Source organism: Oreochromis aureus, linkage group 1 (assembly GCF_013358895.1).
Source record: "Oreochromis aureus strain Israel breed Guangdong linkage group 1, ZZ_aureus, whole genome shotgun sequence".
Lineage (NCBI taxonomy): Eukaryota > Metazoa > Chordata > Actinopteri > Cichliformes > Cichlidae > Oreochromis > Oreochromis aureus.
This window is the reverse complement of record NC_052942.1, coordinates 30,353,155-30,373,012: the sequence shown is the minus strand read 5'-3', so window position 1 is coordinate 30,373,012 and position 19,858 is coordinate 30,353,155. Positions and strand designations below refer to the sequence as shown.

The 19,858-nt window shown below is 40.0% G+C and overlaps 1 protein-coding gene across 8 annotated transcripts in view; it reads left to right on the top strand.

Moving 5' to 3' along the window:
* The window catches only part of myo5aa (myosin VAa), a 63,221-nt gene that overhangs the window by 6,017 nt on the left and 37,346 nt on the right, over positions 1-19,858 (top strand). For 4 of the 8 annotated variants that reach the window (XM_039612351.1, XM_039612340.1, XM_039612344.1 and 1 more), the window contains exons 1-6: positions 917-1,075; positions 10,391-10,501; positions 12,886-13,057; positions 13,483-13,627; positions 14,996-15,152; positions 18,143-18,286. In XM_039612351.1, the coding sequence (XP_039468285.1) occupies positions 1,043-1,075; positions 10,391-10,501; positions 12,886-13,057; positions 13,483-13,627; positions 14,996-15,152; positions 18,143-18,286 (762 nt within the window). In that variant the 5' untranslated portion in view covers positions 917-1,042. Of the gene's footprint in view, positions 1-916; positions 1,076-10,390; positions 10,502-12,885; positions 13,058-13,482; positions 13,628-14,995; positions 15,153-18,142; positions 18,287-19,858 lie in introns of those variants that run through there. The other 4 variants (XM_039612353.1, XM_039612348.1, XM_039612345.1 and 1 more) reach the window with 2 other exon arrangements.

The window sequence follows — 19,858 nt, the reverse complement described above, 5'->3', positions numbered from 1 at the left end:
AGCTGCAAACAGGTGGCCCACAGTTTACTGAGAACCTAAAGTGATATGTTGGACTCCAGTTTAACATTGATGCAGATGACTTTCTGTTTCAGTTATTCACAGTGCTGCAATACCATTGTGATACTATAGTGGTAGTATTGTATCGCAGTCTGTCGTGAGTTAGTGTAATTGCCACCCCTATTAAATGTGACATTTTTGGTGATACGTTAGCATGCTCGTGTTACAAAACCCAGTTTGATTTAAAAAAAACTCCAAAAAACTTCACGAATAGTCAAATCTTTGGGGCTGTAGGTGTTTTTCCAACTCGTCAGGTGGCAGGTTTTATATTATTCAACGTCATGGGTTTATTTTTTCCGCTTTATCTGTAATTGAGAGCATGTGCATTCAGTTACTGCCATGACCTGGTTAAAGTAATTGCGCAATCATGTTGTACTCGTTGATGCATGAGGTCATTGCAATCCAAATCAAGATACATGGAAGTATTCTATGGCTGAATGTTCGTGAGTAAAATAGCGAGTCCCTTTAATGTGACTGTGTTGATGTAGCATCTGATTTTGACCAGAAAGCATAAAAAATGACCAGAATTCAATGGTAAAAGAAATAAATAATTACAGAATTTCAATGTTGCTTTACGGGAAGATATTACGTTCCTTTAATAGGCTAGCTCCCTTCATGTATCATCCAGGTTCAGTTTTCATCTTTGCAGCTCCTGGTCTGCAGTTGTTTTTCGGAGCGGCTTGTGAGACGGTCCTGTTTACTCGCCGTCTGCCTCATAGCTCATGTGATCAATAAAGGAAGCTGAGATTTTTTTTTTGACAGACAGCTGGGAAGGCCAGTCATCTGCCACGGGGCAAGGAAGTTTGGATAACGTCGTTGAACACCACTTGTGTCTGCAGACACAATGGGAAGGTTTCATCTGCCAGCGAGCTTTGGAGCTCACTGCTCGATCGGTTAGTGTCTGGTCTTGTGGCGTGCGTGGCTGGAGGCATCCACAAAACCATCAGAGTCACAGCATGAGCTAGAAGCTCGCTCAACAGTCAAAATGAACCGGGAGTTGGAGTATATGTTTCTGAAAGTAAGTTTTTGCTCCCTTTTTAAGCTTTAAAGAAATTCCTCCCCTCTTAATTAAATAGTTGTGTCATTATTTTTTAAAGGAATGGATGCTTTTAATGATAAACTGCTGTTTCTCTTTATGTCATATAAAGAACCTTTCTATGCTGTGGTTTTGAATTTGGTTTTAGTACATGCCCTCTGTAATGGTGGCTGTGGAGCCCCAATCCTGACACACCCTTCGAAATGGTTATGTCACTGAAATCAGAAGGACAGTAATAACTTCCACTTAGCAACAAATCAGATTTTAGCCTGTGCTGAGTTTTGTTATCTGAATAACAGCAACATCTTTGTTACGGTTTGACGAAATTGAATCAGTGGAAGTAGCTTGTAGTTTTTGCTGCCTGTTTTGGATGCACATCTGGCTTTGCAGTACAACTTTGTTGGTTGGATGGAGCAGCAATATGTTCTTCTGGATAATTTATCTAGCACTGTAATTGCTATCACATAGATTTCTTTGCTTTTTATTGACTGTTTTAAATAACTAAAGAACTGGTGAGCTGGAACTGTCTTCCACATACTCTGTTGGTGTGTTGTGGTGTCGTAAATATAAGGGAGGACAATTGTGGCTCCTATTCTCTGCTCTTTTACAGTGCAAAGAAGCAAACAACACTACTCCTACACTATGCCAAGAGTCAGCACTGGCCAAACTAATGTGATTAGATGCTGATCAGCGTCAGAGCCTCTTAGTAAGAGATCTTGGGCAGTCAGGAGACGATTGGCACGCTAGTTGTGCCAATGGTCTAGTTGGGAGCGCAGACAATCAAGGTTCCATCCTACCAAGCTCTCCAACAGCGCTGAAATCTCTCTAAATCTTGGCGTCATGCTGTGTCTGCCCAGCTGAGCAGAAAAACAGCAGATTCTCACATGAGTGGTATCATGTGACGAGGCTTCTGCAGTCTCCATTGACCGCTTTACTGAGAATATGTGAGCAAAACACTTTTTTCGCATACCGCTGCGGCTGTCTGGAAGGTCGCCTTTGCCAGTCTGTGCTACGAAATATATTAAGGTTTTCATCCATTTCCGCTTGACTTACTTTTATGAGGTGCAGTGTACTTGTCTAAATTCCTTTAGCTCCTCTGTTCGGTCAAAAGAACAAGATTGTCTCAGTCACTAGACCGAGGAATAGATATTTTATTTGAAGACAGTTTAGCTGCGTGTTTGATGTTTCAGGATGTTCAGCCATAATCCTTCTGAAATGAAAGTTTTTTGCTCTTTTTGTAGCAGGTAGATTAAGCCCAAAAACCAAATACCCAGAGAAATACAGTCATTTGGAAAATTGTAAATATCACACAAATCAATAGATTTTCAGTTACATTTGCATGGAAAAAAAGTATAAATCTTGAAGGGATTTTTCCTGGCTCCAAATAGGCAGTTAGGGGTGAACCTCTCATGATAAGCATGATTGATCCATAGATGGATAAAGAAGTAGGCTTGTGTTACCTCAGCGAGTCTATGGCTCCTTAATATTTCTGCCTGCAACTGCAGTATGCAGTAAATGTATTACTTTACTGGTGAGGACAAACCCAGCTATCCAGGCTCTGACTTTATGAGAAGCTGAGTTATAAGTAGGGAAAAGAGCCTTGCAGTAGGCCAAAAGGCGCCCACTTCCAGAGCGAAAGCTCAGAGCTCTGTATTAGCGTCTCTTTAATCTGTTGTTTACTCTGAGCAGATTTGCAAACACTTAGCCTTGCAACCCCAAAACGGTGCACTGCACACACTCCCTGTTTCCTGATCTCTGTGACATTGAAAACTTCAGTGCACCTCCAGTTTCTGCATTAGCCAAAATTATTTAATACCAAGAGGCGTTGCAGTCGGATACGGAAGAGTTGAGGCTGAAATGACTTTCAGGACGTCTGCAGGTCTTCTGTGATAACATCACTTCTGTCATATTCAAAAGGTACCACAATGGTTTCACAGTGTTTGGTGGAAGAGGTTTAATCTTCATCTCAGTAGTTTCTTACTTCTTTCATTTGTTGATTTTTAGATGCTAAGAGCACAGACTTTGGCCGTCATGTTAGGAGTAGTGGCATCAGTCATGTTGGAGTGTAAAAAAGTTGCGGTGTAATTGACTGTAATACGATTAGTTGGTGTTAAGCCAGAGGTAGCCTAATCAGTTCCCGATCCTTTGTCTCAATTAAACCAGGATTAGCATCAGCCCAACTTGCGCCTTCAAGACCTTTCCCTTCTGTTAATTGAACTGCTGACCCCTACTGTGTACTGAAAACCTGAAATACAGGAAGAAATCATTTTTGACAACTATAATGTTCACTTTGCTGCTTCTGGTAATCTGTGAATTTTGGATTAAAGAGAAGTGGTACTATTAAATACATGAGCAGTCAGCAAGGCACCACGCCACTACTGGTGCTCTCTTGTTATTAATTTAATGCCATCCTCCAATATGATCAATATATATGTATGCTCGTGTATACTCCCTTTGAGGCTTCTTCTTTGATGTTACTCATCATCAGGTGTCTTGCTCCGCCTGTGGTTATAATATGTTCTTGGGCTCAGGGGAGCATTTGTTAAGTTTGAGAAGGTAAACCTTGATGCCATCTGTCTTACCTGAGCATAGATCTGGAGACCAAAAATGCGTTACACAAACCCAATCCCAAGATTGTGCTATTTGGCCCTTAAAAATAACTAAAATACAGGATTTCTTCTTTTAAATCATTGTCTTCTGAATGTAGCCAATATGAAACAGCTGAAGCATCTGCTTGTACTAGCTTGATTTATTATTTTCAGAGAGTGCTTAAAATGGGGAAGGTTCATTTTAGAAAAAGGTGTGATGTCTAGAAAAGTAGTTCCCTTCATGCTTCATACTTACATTTGTATACATGGAAAATCTTCCTGCTTGCCAAGGGTCAGGGGCATAAACTGCCAGTGGAAGGTCATTGCTCTGCTTCCAAATTCACAAGAATCTATTTCACAGCAATTTGCTGCTTTTTTGATTTGATTTTGATTCACTGACAGTCAAAGAATGACCGTCAGATCAGTGCATGGACATATTATGCTCAATGGATCTGGAATTGAGCATAATATGTTCCCTTTAAACTGTTTTAATAAACAACTCAGGAGTTGTACAAGTGACTCTGTCTTTTCCTGAACTGTAAGAAAATAAACTGGATACGCTACCATTAGTTTCAAATTAGAACAACAATGAGGAACAAATGGAAGTTAATGCTGCATTGTTTATATGCCGGTTATACTGTGATATTGATAACAGATGTTGTTCTCGCTTTAGGAGTGAACACATTTTAAATCGCCACACAGAAAACATTTCATCCTTGCTTTGCTGCAACCAAGTATGTGCTGCATGGACGTGTCTTGCATACAGCATGTGGGGAAAAAGTAGAGACACTGTAGTCACATGATTGCTGATGTCACACATGCTCTGACGTCTTTGCTCCTTTATTGTCATGCCTCCTCTCTTTGTCTGCCACCCCAGAAGACACCAGCCTTGCCTAACCAGCCTCCATCCATCCCTTCCACCATCCACCCGTGTCTCTCTGTCTGTCTTTGCACCCTGACTCATCACATTTTTCTCTCCAGCATTTAGATGCTATTCTTTTCCAGCTTCTTTTTCACTCTGGACGATGACGTCCTTGAAACATGTAGATGTCTGTCAGTTTCTGTGTGTGAATATGAGTGTGTGAGAGAGACTGTGTGGTTTCAACCTACATCTCTCCTCTATTTCCGAACCCAGGGGAATTTGTTGGACTATAAATATGATTCATTACCTCTGCAGCTGTACTACAGTGCTGTCTTTCTTTCTTCCCCTGCATGTATGTCTGCTAATGTGCAAATTGGGAGCATATTTCAGTGTTAACTAATTCAGGATAATCGTGCCTCACACCTAGTGGTGTGTGAAACAAGTGCTCTGTGTGTGTGTGCTTTTTGTGACAATTACCAGGATCAGAAAGTGTGCAGCTTTGCCTCTGTGAGGTGTGATGATGCTCAGAACTTGCTGTTGCTATTTTTAGTCTCCATCCTCCTCCTCTTCTCCTCCTCCTTCTCGTTCTTTCTGCCTCTTTGTTGCCATGAGGCTGGCTGCTGGGATGGTCTAACGCAGGGAGTTATAACATGATGGAATGAGGAAGAAGATGGTAAAAGGCTATATTCACCTGCAAATATAGAGCTTATAATTCCATCCAGTTTATCTCTCTTAATTCCTTTTAAGTAGCTTTATGTGTATAAAAATCATGTATATTAACAACCACTTATGAGTGTTTTGTGTCTTATTTATCTGTGATTGCTATACCAGTGGAAAATTCCTTTGCTCCTACTTTGAAATTTCAGTTGCTGCTAACCAAATAGACTCTGCAGAGAGTTTCTCATACTGCAGTTGAACAGGCTCCAACTCCACACTCATGGGCTGCAGCTGGAAACGGTAGCCTTTGTTTGGTTCATCTGAAGATCCATTTTTATGCTGGAGGATCACTTTAACCAGAAATTTAATCAGGTGAAGAAGTGGTTTATGTACAGGTACACCAAACTCTCCAAGGCTGCAGAGGAAACGAGGTAGTTTGAGTCTGTTCACTGGATGAGGAACTCACTATAGAGACAATGAATTGTTGCTCTTTTATTTGTTTCCAAAGTATATGCAGTGTGATATAGTTTTGGAAGTGATACAGAAAAAAAGAGCTGTGTAAATTACAAAACACAGCAACTAAAAGTAATACCCAGGGCCTATATCAAATCCTGCTCATTGAATACAACTTACTATCAAAGGACAGTGTCGGGTGGATTTTACCGAAAAACTGTGATTCTTGTCTGTACTGGATTTGTCTACTTTTTTCTTGGATTAATATTTTTGATAAGAAAAAACACTTCAATAAGAGAAAATACAAAGATTATGGGTCCAACAAGCCCCTGTTTATGTTGTATAATTAAACTAGTCCATACTGAAAAACTTTTCATCATTTCCTTCTTATTCAAATATTCTGTTTGGTTGATAGAAAACTTAGTTCACGATACACTATCCTCCTGAGATCCAGCCTATGCAGTATGCCCTCTTTTTATTCCCACTTTTTATCCCAACAAACTTTCCTCACAAGAAAGTTACAGCTGCCAACTTTAAAGCCACAACCAAAGATATCAACCATAATTTAATGATGGTGGTCGTTATCTGGCACAAAGCAAAATCTCTCTGAAGTTGGAAGGAAAATGGCGGAAAGCTTTTTATGCGTTTACATGAGCTGAGCATGGTGGAACAGTTTCTGCTGTAAGAGCTGGTAGAGTAAGGCCAGTTTTCCAGCAGCTATGCCAATAACCTGACCTATAATACTAAGATCACAATCTTTAACATGATTGTACAGCCTGTGCTGCTTTGAGAAGACTAAACGGAGAGAGAACACCGATATGAACATGAAAAGAACCCAAACCTTCATCAGTAAAAGCTTAAAAAGGACGTTTCATTTAAATCTACCTGGTTTCTTGTTTTAGGAGTTTTGTGCCGCTCAGTCAAACATGCTGTTTGATAAGTAAGCTTTGCAGAGTGGTGTTTTTACTTGTCTTAGGCAGACGGTTGCCTCTCCGTGAGCCAGAGGTTTCTTTCTGTAGCCTTTACCTTACAGTATAAAAGTTTTGAGGCCACTGTTGTTGTGATTGTGTAAATAAACCGGACCAAAATGTCTGGAGAAAGCTTGGTAGTGGCCTCGGCGCTGACAGGGGCCATTGGCATGTTGATGAATGTTGCTCTATTTCATGCTTTCATTTAAGAAAACATGCATTTGATCATGTCTGATTTTTTTTTTTTTCCAGTAATGAACATTAAAAGTGGCTCATCTGAAGCGCCGTAGCAGAATTTACCAGCAGCCTCTATAAAAATGATCTCAGCAGCCATCCCAAAAGCATGTCACTTTTACTAAAATTGTTCTGTTGTCTATTTATTTAATTTTGAATAAAATTACTGTAAATCCACTGGAATGCAAATAACAATGTGTCTCTTATGAGGGATAAGGCAGGATGTTTGATGGTGCAGATGATAGCGAGCATCAGTGTCAGACAGTAATGTGGTTGAGTCCTGTGGTTTGATCATTTGGGCAGTGTGTGAGGGCTTCTCCCTTTTAGCTGCTGTTTCATGTGTAACTCAGCACAGACGCATAGATGTGCAGTTTCTCCGTCTCTCATTGTCTCCAAACATACTGAATACAACAAACATAACACTTATTGTCTCAGTATTAGATAAACTCAGAGTGTGACAGCTCATGTTTGTAGATTTATCAGCTAGTACTGGCTTATCTAAGATATGCTGGTAGTGCTATAAAGTAGGTGCTGGTGAGTAATCGCAGTACAGAAATGCAAAAGATATCCAACTTTAAAATGTCACGACACGGGGACTACAAGGCACTTCAAGTAAAGCTTTTTTTGCTACTGTAGAAGCAGCTGTTGTGCATTTTGCAGACTTTAAATGGTCATTTGCAGGCCTTTAAAAATCCAACTTTGGATCCACTGTTACAAAAGCATATATATACTTCTTTTCTACTAATACATTGCTGCTGCATATCCAGGCTTGGTGCTGTTTGGAGAACCAGCCCACACGAGAACTGTAATTTCTCAGACTGTAACGAATGTTAAAAATTGATCCTCATGCTTCTGTTCACTTTATTGCGGCTAATTAGCTCCTTTAGTGTTTTTTCTTTCTCAAATGGGCTCTTGTGAAAAACCTCTGGGACTTGTGCGTTAGCTCAGAGTGACCCACAACTTCCTCTCTACCATTCAGCAAGCAGCAGCACCCAGACAGAGTTGTGAACTCCCTGTGTGACATTGTTTTGCCTCTGCCTTTCTCTCCAAGTGTAGCGCATTGTCAGACAACATTGCTGTTATCAAATGTTACCCTCCTAACCCCTTAGTTGGGCAAAGCTTTAAATATGTCCTATTTATTATCATTATTAACTCTCAGACATTTAAAAGATGGTATTCAGGACAGCCCTAGTAATTTCCACCTGGGGGATTCTGGGCTGAATCTGCCAATCATTGGTAGGTGCCATTGGTGGTTTCACCTCGTAGGCCACCTATACAAGTTCTAACTTCATCCCTGTAATTTTGTGATCCTGCACTGGTTCCCTTTTATTTGGATGCCAAAACCTGGCAGTTTGGGTAACAGCACTGCTTCAATGGAAGAGTTGACTTTTAAGAGTTTTAGTTTTTAACCTCTTGGGAACATGACTCACTTTATTAGTTTTAATGTGATTGTATCCTATTTTTACACACCTTAAATATTCCCTATTTACTGTGTTCCATGTATATCTTTTCTTTTTTTTTTTCTTTTTTTTTAAATTTTCTTCATCCTCTAACTTACAAAGATGCTCGCTCATTTCTAAGTGCCATTCTCATTTTTCTTAAGTGCCACACTATACATAGCCTAACTATACAGGTCACAGTGTTTAGTGTTTCTGCACCAAAAGAGAGAGAGAGAGAGAGAGGAATAATGTGGATAACCTGAGGACTTGATGGAGCTTCCATCCATCATCTATCCCTATCTGTGTCTGGGCCATGGGGCAGCATTCTCAGCAGCGATGGCAGACTCCCTCTCCCCGGCGATCTCATTCTTTTGGTCACTACCCAAGCTTGGGACCATGGGGTATGAGGGGAGGACTTGGATCGACCGATAAACCAACAGTTTTGTTTTCACACTCAGCTCTCTCTTTACCAAAACTTACCAGTGCACCGTGCACCTGAGGTGGTTTGCAGACAATTGTGACGGGGCTGGAATGAGAATCAGCACTTTTTTTACAGGTGAAAAAAACCCTAATTGGTTCACAAGGCTATAAAATATTAAGACTCAACAGTTTCTCTGCTAAAGCTGCCATTTCACCCCACCGCTCTCATGCACCACGAAGGGTTCATGAGGATTTGTGTGACTATGAGGTCATGATTCAGATGATCGGTAGTGAAGCAGCAGACAAAATTAACCACTTATTCTCCCGTTACGCTCCTCTACAGTGAGGTCTTTGTCTTTTGCCTCTGTGAAATCGTCATGAGCAGTTTGCGTAAGGAAGGTTAAAAAAAATCCTTAAGGCCTGAGAGCATTCCTGGAAGTTCAACAAGGAATTTTATCGTCATGTGCATTAGATGCTCCGGAAAAAATTGGCACTTTTCCTGTTCATTTGTTCCCCTTTTGTAATGTTAAATATACTCTAAAAGAAAAAAGCTAAACACATGCACTGTTTAGCTTTTGTCTTCTGCCAGGCACTGTGCGGTCACCTTGTCCCATCACACCGTGGTCCTATTAATGACCCAGTCACTGCATGGTTCTCCAGCTGACTCTTATACAGTTGGGCTTCCTTGCATAAGTGTGGGCATGCGTCACCATTTATAAGCTAGTCTCTTCAGCCATGTGACCGGCAGTGCCCATCACTGTTTTCCCACATTTCTGTGATCAGCTGATTGCCTCCAGTCACATGTATGTAAGGCCTGAAACACTTTTCTAGTGATGCCTGTGTGTCTGTGTTTGTGGGTTTGAAGTTATCACCATTTAACATTCACAGCTGCTTTCTTCAGTCAGTATAAGCCAGTGTTTGTTCAGTTGTTTGTTCCTATAACTTAACTGACCATTAGGAGCTGAGTTCTCATGACTGTGAAACACAGAAGCCAGTGTTTTCTCTGAGGTCATGGATATTAAAAAGATATATGGATATACTGGATGGATATATTAAAAAGGAGGCATTTTAGTAAAACTGTCCTGTTGTCCTCCTCCATTTGAACTGAGCAGAAGGAAACCTAAGTGATTTGTGTTTGCATGGAGCATCAGGTGGAGTGGGTTTATCCAGATATGTGATAAAAGAGGTGATGTGTCACTCAGTGAATCGTGAATTCCAATTTATGGAAGAATTCTGCAACAGCAAAGATGGTTATATGTGTATAACTTCCAGGGAGGAGAAAAAAGCTTATTTTGTAGAAAGGGTAGAAAGTTAAGCATGTGGGGTTTTTTTGTTTGTTTGTTTTGTTTTTGTTTTTTGTTTGGTTCTTTTTAAATTACACATATAAATAGCCCATAGATATGAATGTGAGTGTGAATGGTTGTCTGTCTCTCTGTGTTAGCCCTGCGACAGACAGGCGACCTGTCCAGGGTGTACCCCACCTCTCACCCTACTATAGCTGGGATAGGCTCCAGATTTGGATATTCATAAACGTTCTTGTGTTTAATACTATAAACGCAACGGCATCTCTACAGTGTTTATGCAAGTATCCTATTGTGTACCTGATGTGAAATAATTGTCTGGTTTCTAACTTTATCTGTTTTTGGTTTTTGTGTATGTGTTTTTCTGTGTCTCAGTCTGCTCGGGTTTGGATCCCTGATGCAGAGGAGGTGTGGAAGTCTGCTGAGCTCACCAAGGACTACAAAAGTGGAGATGTCTCCCTGCAGCTCATGCTGGAAGATGGAAAGGTGAGGATGGTTAGAAGAGGAGCAGGGTGGGGGAAGAATCAGCCTCTTCCTCTTTGTTTTTTTTCCCCCCTCTTCTTTCTCTTGGTTTTTCTGTCTCTCTGCAGGATTCCTTTGTGGAGCGCGCTAATGATAAAACCAATAACCACTAATGAGATGTAGCAGAAGCAAAGATGCCCCGTGGAGCATTTTTAATGTATCTCAGTACATTTAATTTGTTGGCTTAGAATAAAAACGGCTACCAGCATGAAGCTATTCCTTACCATGAGGCACTCATTTAAATGAATGCCTGATAGTAGCTGGACCATTTACTATATTGCCCGTAGTGATTTAAGATTTATGCAGTCATATTTAAAAACACAGTCTAGTAACAAATCGAAGAAACACCAACATAAAGTGTCTTAGTGTGTTGAGCCTCTGCTTCCTATCAGAACAGCTGCAGCACGTCTTAGTATCAATTCTCCAAGTCTGTGGAGATGAAGCATCATTCCTCCAAAAGATGCTCTAAAATTTGGTGTTTTTATGATGGACATGTAGAATAGGATAAAGGTTTTGTTCTTTTTAGCTTCTCAGCTGCTTAATATCACCAAAACGTCAGACATTTAAATTGTAATTTGTTAAAAAGTGCCAAAGAACAAGCAACAGATCTTGGGAGTCAGTAAAGGTCAGATGGAGGTTCGAGAGGTTTTTTTTCCTTTTCGTTCAAGCTAAATGTCACAAACTACCTATCTCTGGGCTTTACGCTGCCATAAAAGTAGTAACAATCCAATTTAGCCAAGGTTACTATAGCTGAGTAAATAAAAAAGAAAAAAAAGAAAATAGGTGCAAAAACCCCTTTCAGTAAAATGAAATAACTCAATTCAAAACCAGACTTAGAAAAATATAAAAATAAGATAAATGTATAGAAGAAATCTGTCTGATGAAGCAGATCTTTTTTTTCTTTTTTTTTGAGTCACCTACCCTCCATATACCCTCCACATTAACTAATTAACAAGACTAAAGTCGACACTAACACGAAGCATTTAAAAAAACAAAAAAAAACAAAAAAAACAAAAACAATTAAATGAGCAAATCCACTCAAACTGAAACTAAACATTTTTTTTTTCAAAAAGCAATTAAAACATGCAAAATTATAAGAATTCTGATTTTGATTAAATTGAATAGTTATACAGCTTTGGTGCAATATGCTCATGTGTGTGAGATGACCTTTGCTGATCATAATAACTCAGTTATTCAGTGAAGCATTTAGCTTATCTGTCTCAATCTTGATATTGTTTTCTTGAAGATATCAAACGAATATCTGAAATACAGTACATCCATCTCACAAAGATATAAAAGGAGTGAGCACAGGATACAAGCAGAAGCTTTCACACAGAAAGAGGGGAGCGAAAATGAAAACAACATTTATACTCTCCAGCTTTGAGCGGTGGAAAATCAGTAGCTTGTCTCATGACATTTCTGAGAACGTGAATATGAAATGGTGTTCAAATACCCTGTTAGTGTGGACCTCTGTTAGTGGTTATATAAATGATCTGATCTCTTCAGACAGCCCCAGACAGAAAACAGCAGCATGAAAACAGTTTAAAGATAAAATCTCTGAGTGGATTTTATTGCAGGACCTAATTTAGTTTGATGGTAGAAAAGCAGATCTTTTCTCCTTTTAGCAGTGGGTTAAAAAAACATGTTCTTTTCTCATCATTTGATCAGTGGGTTGGTGACTTTGTATTGTATAGGACCACATAATCTACTTGGCTGGTAGTTCCTTATTATTGTTAGAAACAGCACATTTAACTGCTGTAAATCCTGTAATATAACTTATATCGCTCGAGTCCCTTCATTTTTTTTAGTCCCAGTCGAATATTTGTATCTTCTGTTTTTTTTAACTGAACCCAGACGTCCAAATGAGGTTGTCTGGACTCAGAGTTTGGATGACAAGCTTTTGACGAGTCATTGGTGAGACAGGGTAGAGCTGACATACCTCCACATCAAAAGAAGCCAGCCGGAGTGGTTCAGGCATCTGACTAGGATTCCTCCTGGGTGAGTTGTTTGGGTCATGTCCAACTGGGCAGACCCAGGACACACTGGAGGGATTATGCGGCTCTGCTGGGTTGGAAACATTGCGGTATCCCTCCAGAACAGGTGGAAATGGTAGCTGGAGAGAAGTAGGTTTAGGCGTCTCTGCCCCTGTGACCTGGACCTTGGTGACGAGTAGAAGATGGATGAATGTTTTTCTGCAAGTTCTAACAAATCTAAAGCCTCATTTTAATATTTTAACCCTGGATTTTATACCAATCTACCATCTTTTAATAAAACGGATACCTTGTTGTGCCATATTTTGAATAATGTGCTGTTTCTTGATTAAGTCCTGTTCTTGTGGTCATCCTCAGAACATTGAGCACAAGCTGGACCCTAAGACAAGAAACCTGCCTTACCTGCGAAATCCTGACATTTTGGTGGGCGAGAATGACCTCACAGCGCTCAGCTACCTCCACGAGCCAGCAGTGCTGCACAACCTCAAAGTCCGCTTCATCGACTCGAAGCTTATCTACACTTACTGCGGTAAGCAGGTGCTTCGTCTATCAAAGATGCCAGACTGTATGTTTGCCAGTTTAAAATTACAGCTTTAAGTAATGGTGTCATTGAAGGGATGAATATTGAATTGTCACAGGGTTTCTTTTTAAAAATAATATAACCTTTATTTCTCAGCTTATTTTAATCACCGTAACAATGGAAGATTTATTAATTTAAATAAACAAGTCAAGCTTTGTCTGCCTACAGCATTTTAGCTTCTTTATTCCATTATTCTTACTGATAAACTCAAGACATGTTTGCTATTATTGTAAGACAAATTCAGTTTGCATGAGATAAAAAGCTAATTAACAATATTAATCATTTACCATCATAAGAGCATAATTCCTCCTTATGTGGTCTTGCTGCTGTTCAGCTAATTCTACTGTTTTTTTTTTTTTCTCCTCGCGTCGTAGGAATCGTACTTGTGGCCATCAACCCGTACGAGACGCTGCCCATCTATGGAACGGATATCATCAACGCCTACAGCGGTCAGAACATGGGCGACATGGACCCACATATCTTCGCTGTAGCAGAGGAAGCTTACAAGCAGATGGCCAGGTTTGTCTGAGCATGTGTGTGTTACCTGAGCAGGCTTGGTTGAAGTCTCCCTGTTGCTCAGCCCTGCCTCTCTCGTTAGGGTTTGTAGGTCAAAGCGGAGCCAGAAATAGCCACACGGTGGTCTCACTGACTCTCCCTCTCTTATTTTAATCACACGCGCAGCCCACAAAGACTCTCTGCAGGAGCCAACTAGTAGATCTTTGCACTCTCCTGGTGGGGGCTCATATCATCAACACATTGAATATTGACAGTATGTTGCACTAAGTTTAGTCAGACCACAGGGCAGTGAAGGAGAGCCAGAGGCAGCAGTCTCAAACATGTCCACTATCTTATGTTTGCAATCTTCTTTGTATTATAATCATTAAATAATCATATGTTTATTGTAAACTAGGGTAAGTCTGTCGGTTAGTATTCTATTCAAGTTCTTATTCAAGTGAAATTTGCACAAAGCTTCAGAGTCCTAACTGATTCAACACGTTTGACACTGATTAAAGTGAAACTAAATGTATGTAAACTCAAATCAGAGTGAACATAAACTTCCCTTAAAGCCTGCAAAAAAGGATAAATGGTGGCTGGAGATGGAGTTGGATCTGCAGCTGGAACTGCAGAAGAAAGGTGATGCCTTAGGAAGTATCAGTATGTAAGGATTTTGTCTCATGCATAGAACAAGGAAAGTGACCTGCAGATACATTAAAGTGTACAGACCTGCGATGCTTGTGCTGCCAGCAGGCTGAAAAAGTGTTGATGATGATAGCATGTGACACTTCCTATCTGGCATCTGTCTCCTGAAATTGTGTGTGTCACACTTTTAATTATGAAGCTATATTTGATTTGGACTGAAAGCTATAGCAATTTGCACCCAACCAAATCCATACTCTTAATTACACAGGTCTGCAAAATATTTTTGTTAAATTTTATGATTTTAGGGTGCTGGATCCAAAAATGATCTCCATTTCCCTCCATCATGTACAGTTTTTTTTTTTTTTTGCAAAACACGAGGAGTACAAAAAGCACAACAGCGATGAAAAAAATAAATATTTTATTACAATTAACTCTTAACTTTGACTCAAGTATAAGATACCAGATTTCAGTTTAAAAAGGGAAATTGTACGCTTAATTAAACTAAAAACAGGAGTTTTTCAAGAAAACCTGGAATTTTAAAAATATTTCCTGGTTTCAGTGAGTAAAAATCTGAAACAGTCAAAAAATCCTATGCAGTTTTTTGGTTACAGACCTGTGTTTTTGTTTCATTCAGTGAGATAAAAAAATTCCATATGATCCCAACACTATATTGTAATCTACAAACTGGAATTTATCAGCATCGTTATGCATGACCTATGAAGGCTGTTTTGTTTTTTTTAATTTCAGGGATGAGAGGAACCAGTCGATTATTGTAAGCGGGGAGTCTGGTGCAGGAAAGACGGTGTCAGCCAAATACGCCATGAGATACTTTGCTACGGTCAGCGGCTCAGCCAGTGAGGCCAACGTAGAGGAGAAAGTCTTGGCTTCCAACCCCATCATGGAGGTGAGGGCTCGATCCTGATCGTTCACCTGTTTTCTATTTAATTAAATTCACTTTTGTTTATATAGTGGCGGTTTACAACACCAGTCATTTGACAGCATTTTACCTTGTAAGGTGAGTTTGTAATAATAAGAAAATAAACACAATGATCAGATGATCCTTTGGGAGCAAGCACTTGGAGATGATGGGGAAGAAGAACTACTTAAACTTTGTTAAATAACTTAAACGTGACCTTGTCTAACCTGTATACTTAAAATTACAGATCAAAACACACGTTGTGCTTCCACACTACAGTCTTGCAAAGTTTAAGAGTTACGGAATTACAGACAGCTTATCGTTGGACACTAGGTTTCTTGCCCGTCATGACAAGAATTCCTGTTTAGCTGATCTGAATGTTTGTCTCTCCAAAACTTTTTTTTTCAGGGATTAAAAAATTTCCTTTAGACTGTTGTTGTCTGTCTGTGTTTCTACTGCTGTGAAGACCCGTGAAGCTTAGGCAAATTAGTCCTGACAGCTGTTTTTATGCACGTAACAGCCAGGTTGTATCTCGGCTGTCTGCGTCTGAGCTTCAGGGCAGTGCGATGGCCGATATGAGCACGCACTTACACACATCAAGCATTGACAGCAGACTGGAAGAAGCTTTCTCTTCATTTAGAAACAGCACCTTCCCTTGGATATATGTGGAGATATGAATATGTTGTATTTATTAGTGATTTCTATTTTATATCAGTCACAAAAATAGTGTTTTATTTCTCTTATTTACTACTTCTTTTGTACTGTTCATTCACTTTCTTCCTCGGTCACCCACAGCCGTTTGTTGTCCCATTCTCTTTCACTCTCTTTAAACAGTAAGTTTAAAGCTGCCATCAAATTTCCAATTTCAATTTTTACTTTTCATCTGTTTGTAATTTAAATAGTTGTCTTCAGCTTTAAGCCTCACCCAAAAGTTTTTCAGGGCTAACTCCCAGAGTAGGTACGTCTTTCTCCCCTGAAAAAGTCTTAGACAGAAGTCCTGTCAGGGAGGTTTTCACTGTGGTCACGCAAAAAATAAAAATCCTCTTGTGGAAATTGTGGTGGAAAATGGCCTCTCCTCTTCCTTGCTTTCATTCTCACTCGTCTTTACAGACTATTTTGTTCTGTTTCTTCACCAGACTGTGGCCTCAGGCCGCTCTGTGCTGTGATAACACAGGTTTTATCCTTAAGTGTGCATGTTTGTGTATTTGTTCCCATGGACTCATAAGTCCAGGAAGGTTGCAGAGCTCTTTTGTGCCCGTATGCCACTCCTTCAACCCACCACCCCTTCCCCCCACCCCCACCTTATCCGTTCTTTCCTACCCCTCTGCTAACATCACTCTCCTCGACCACTGCTGCTTTCCCCTTCAGCCAATCGGGAACAGGCTGACAGAATGAATAGAGAGCTTTCTTCTTTTGCTGCGGTGATGTCACTTCAGCCTGGATGCAGAGTAGATTGTTGCATCAGCCTTTTTCGATTTCACAGAACCTGTGTGTGTTTGTTTGTGTTCATGACGGAGGGAGAGTGTTTGAACGAGGTGTTTGTACGTGTTGGCTGATGCAGGCAGAGATTGGAATACCTGCTCTGATAAAAGTCCCTCTGTCTGCAGTGAAAGACTGTGTGTTTGACCTTAATTCAACAAGAACCCACAATTTAACTACATTTAACTGAGCTGATTCTTAACTTTGTTTTGTCTCTGGGCAGCTTCAATGGTCTATTTACGTCTGTAGGGTCATTGATCAATATGGCTGATTGAGAGCTCGATGTACTGGTTTGGTTTTAGAGTAAGATGAGTATAATACAGAAACTTTGGTCTTGATGTGCAAGTTGTAGTTCAGCCTTTAGGATGAGAGAATTGACGTCACCTTTACAATTGCAAAGCCAGCAGTCAGAAGGTAACAAAACCTGCCTGCTGATTAACACCTGGTACAACTAATTGTAGCGTTATGGGGTAAAACAACTGGATTATTTCATTCAGGAATATCTTTTCTTTTGACTGATATCAATATCAGTCGAAAGAAAAGAAGAGTTTAGATGCAAGAGCCTCTAAAAGCCGCCTCTGTGAAAACCTAGAAAATGTGTGTGCTAAATCCCGCTAAATCCCACGCTGAGCCTCCTCCAAAACATGGTTTCCTGGCAGAAACCTCTCAAAGTCACTTCTATTCATCACAAAAAAAGCTACATGTCCACAACACCACCAATCAGAAGACGCAAATCAGATCATCTACTCTGTAACATTCAAACGGATCCGTTCCAATTTAACAGTTCGCTGACACTGTTACGGTAATGTTGTTTTCCAGCTTCAGACATTACTTTGTACCTTAACTTACTTGACATGACAGCAGTTGCTTTTTTGGAGTTATATGTGCACAACTGTAGAAAAGTGTCATTTAGCCTTTTAAGCCTAACACTATTTTTTAATGTTCATATTTTCACCAGAATGTCATCTAAATGGAGTCTTCTGCAGAGCTGTGAGGCCAAAATGAAAACCTGAAAGAAGCTGTCAACAAGAGACACATAGGAGATGATAATATATAAATATATAATATTATATATAAACATCAGTTGTCAGCTTTTTGTGGAAATTGCTAGATAGCACCTCCTTTCTGATGATCACAAATATGTGTTGCAATACATAATTAATCAGGGATCAACATTCAGCCCTTACTGTACTTACTGGCCTCTTTAGTAATGCTGGTATGGTTAGGAAGCATCAAAAATGGTGGAGGTTGCAGTTTAAAAACAGGTATACTTTGCACCTGGTACTGGGCTCTCCAGGTTGTAAGATAAATGTGTTTTTTTTCCTTTTTTTAACCACAGTGAAAATGACCGTTCACTCTGCTGTATTTTTTTTTTTTCTTGTGTTTTCTTGCTGCTCTAAAATCTACCCAGTCAAAATCAGTTGTGGTTATCTGCATAGCCCTCCCCTGAAGTCGCACTTTGAGATGATTGTTGGTTGTGTCTGTCTTCTCTTACCCAGGCCATCGGAAATGCAAAGACCACCAGAAATGACAACAGCAGTCGCTTTGGGAAATACATCGAGATCGGCTTTGACAACCGTTACCGTATCATCGGTGCCAACATGAGAACATATCTGCTGGAGAAATCGCGAGTGGTATTTCAGGTGAGTGCACAAAATAAGCCTTTAATTTGCATAAATTCACATATGCTGTGTTTGTTGTTCTGTGTACTGATTCGTTCCCTCATTACGTTTTTTTATGCCTTCTTCACGAGTCACAGATTAATGGTCAAAAGTTAACCCTTAGACAGTTTCAGTTTCTACTCTGAATTTCCTGAATGTTTTTGAGCATCACTTTTGCTTTGTTCTGGGTGATCTTGTCGTTAGCTTGCTTCCTTAATGTTGGGGGTGCTTTGGGGAAAAGCTCGCTGTCGGCCTGTACAGCATTACAATAAAAGCTGTTGCCCTGCTAGAGTTACAGCATAACTCTAGCAGGGGCCTTCGGGTCATTCATAAGAAAACTGCACTCAGACCCTTCAAAAAACTCACTGGAAGGTGTTTAATAATATCATCACTCAAGTAGTAAAGTCTCAATCATTGATCCTTCAGCTTAAGTAACATTAACCCTGCTGTAGTGATACAATGGGTAGACTGTGAAATGCAATTACACAGGATGATGGTACTCTTTGTAATGCAGTCAAACACAGACACTCCTCAGCAGCATGTGCTTCCTAACATCATTAGTGGTGATCATGAAAAACTTGCCCTGTAAGTACAGAACAGGTGTGCAACAATCATTTCCTCCTTCACAAAGACAAAGGAAACAAAGTAAACCCGTCCTTTAACTGCTCATCTGTCACACTGGGTGACAGCACGCCACTCCTTTCCTCCTTTCCTTTTCCTTCCATCTCTTTGTCTGGGCTGTTTGTGTTCATGCTCATGACCACTGGGTTTGGAAACTGTGGAGTTTGATCAGATGAGCAGTGAGCCTGCGCACAAAAGTCAAATCGGTTTAGTGTGAAGTTGACTTTTGTTGTATATATAAGCTTTGTAAGTTTGACGTTCATGGCAAAATCACAGCACACACAGTGTAAGTGGTCTGAATTAAACTTCCAGGACTAAATTTAAAATAGCAGCCATGCTGAAACCTGTCTGAACATACTTGAGCAGATGATCCTGGACTAGAGATTGGCCAACTCATTTCAAATAAGGATTTCATTTCATTTAATTTCGTCTCATTTCATTTTTATGGGCACATTCTGGGAAATACTTCAATATACCTCATAAAAGTTTACTCAATACTGTCTTTAAATATTCTATAAATAGAGTTTTTCTCTTATATAAGCTGTTATCTTTCTTTCTTATATATTTAGTGGGTGTGTTTGCTCACTGGAGAAGCCTGCAGGGTGGCATCTAGATGATAAAAGAACAAGGACATTTAATGCCTGGAAAAAGAAACATTTTCTCTCTTTCTCTCTCTCTCTCACTCTCTCACACACACACACACACACACACACACACACACACACACACACACACACACACACACACACACACACACACACACACACAGTTATTATAGACAGTGCTACTGAGGAATGAGGATGTTGGCAGAGAAACGTGATTACTTTCCTCCTCACATTTTTTTCACATGCTTGATTCCAGTAACCCAGTAGTAGTAAGTGTGTGTGTGTGTGTGTGTTTGCATTCTGTGGTGTGGGTGCAGTCCCACTGATG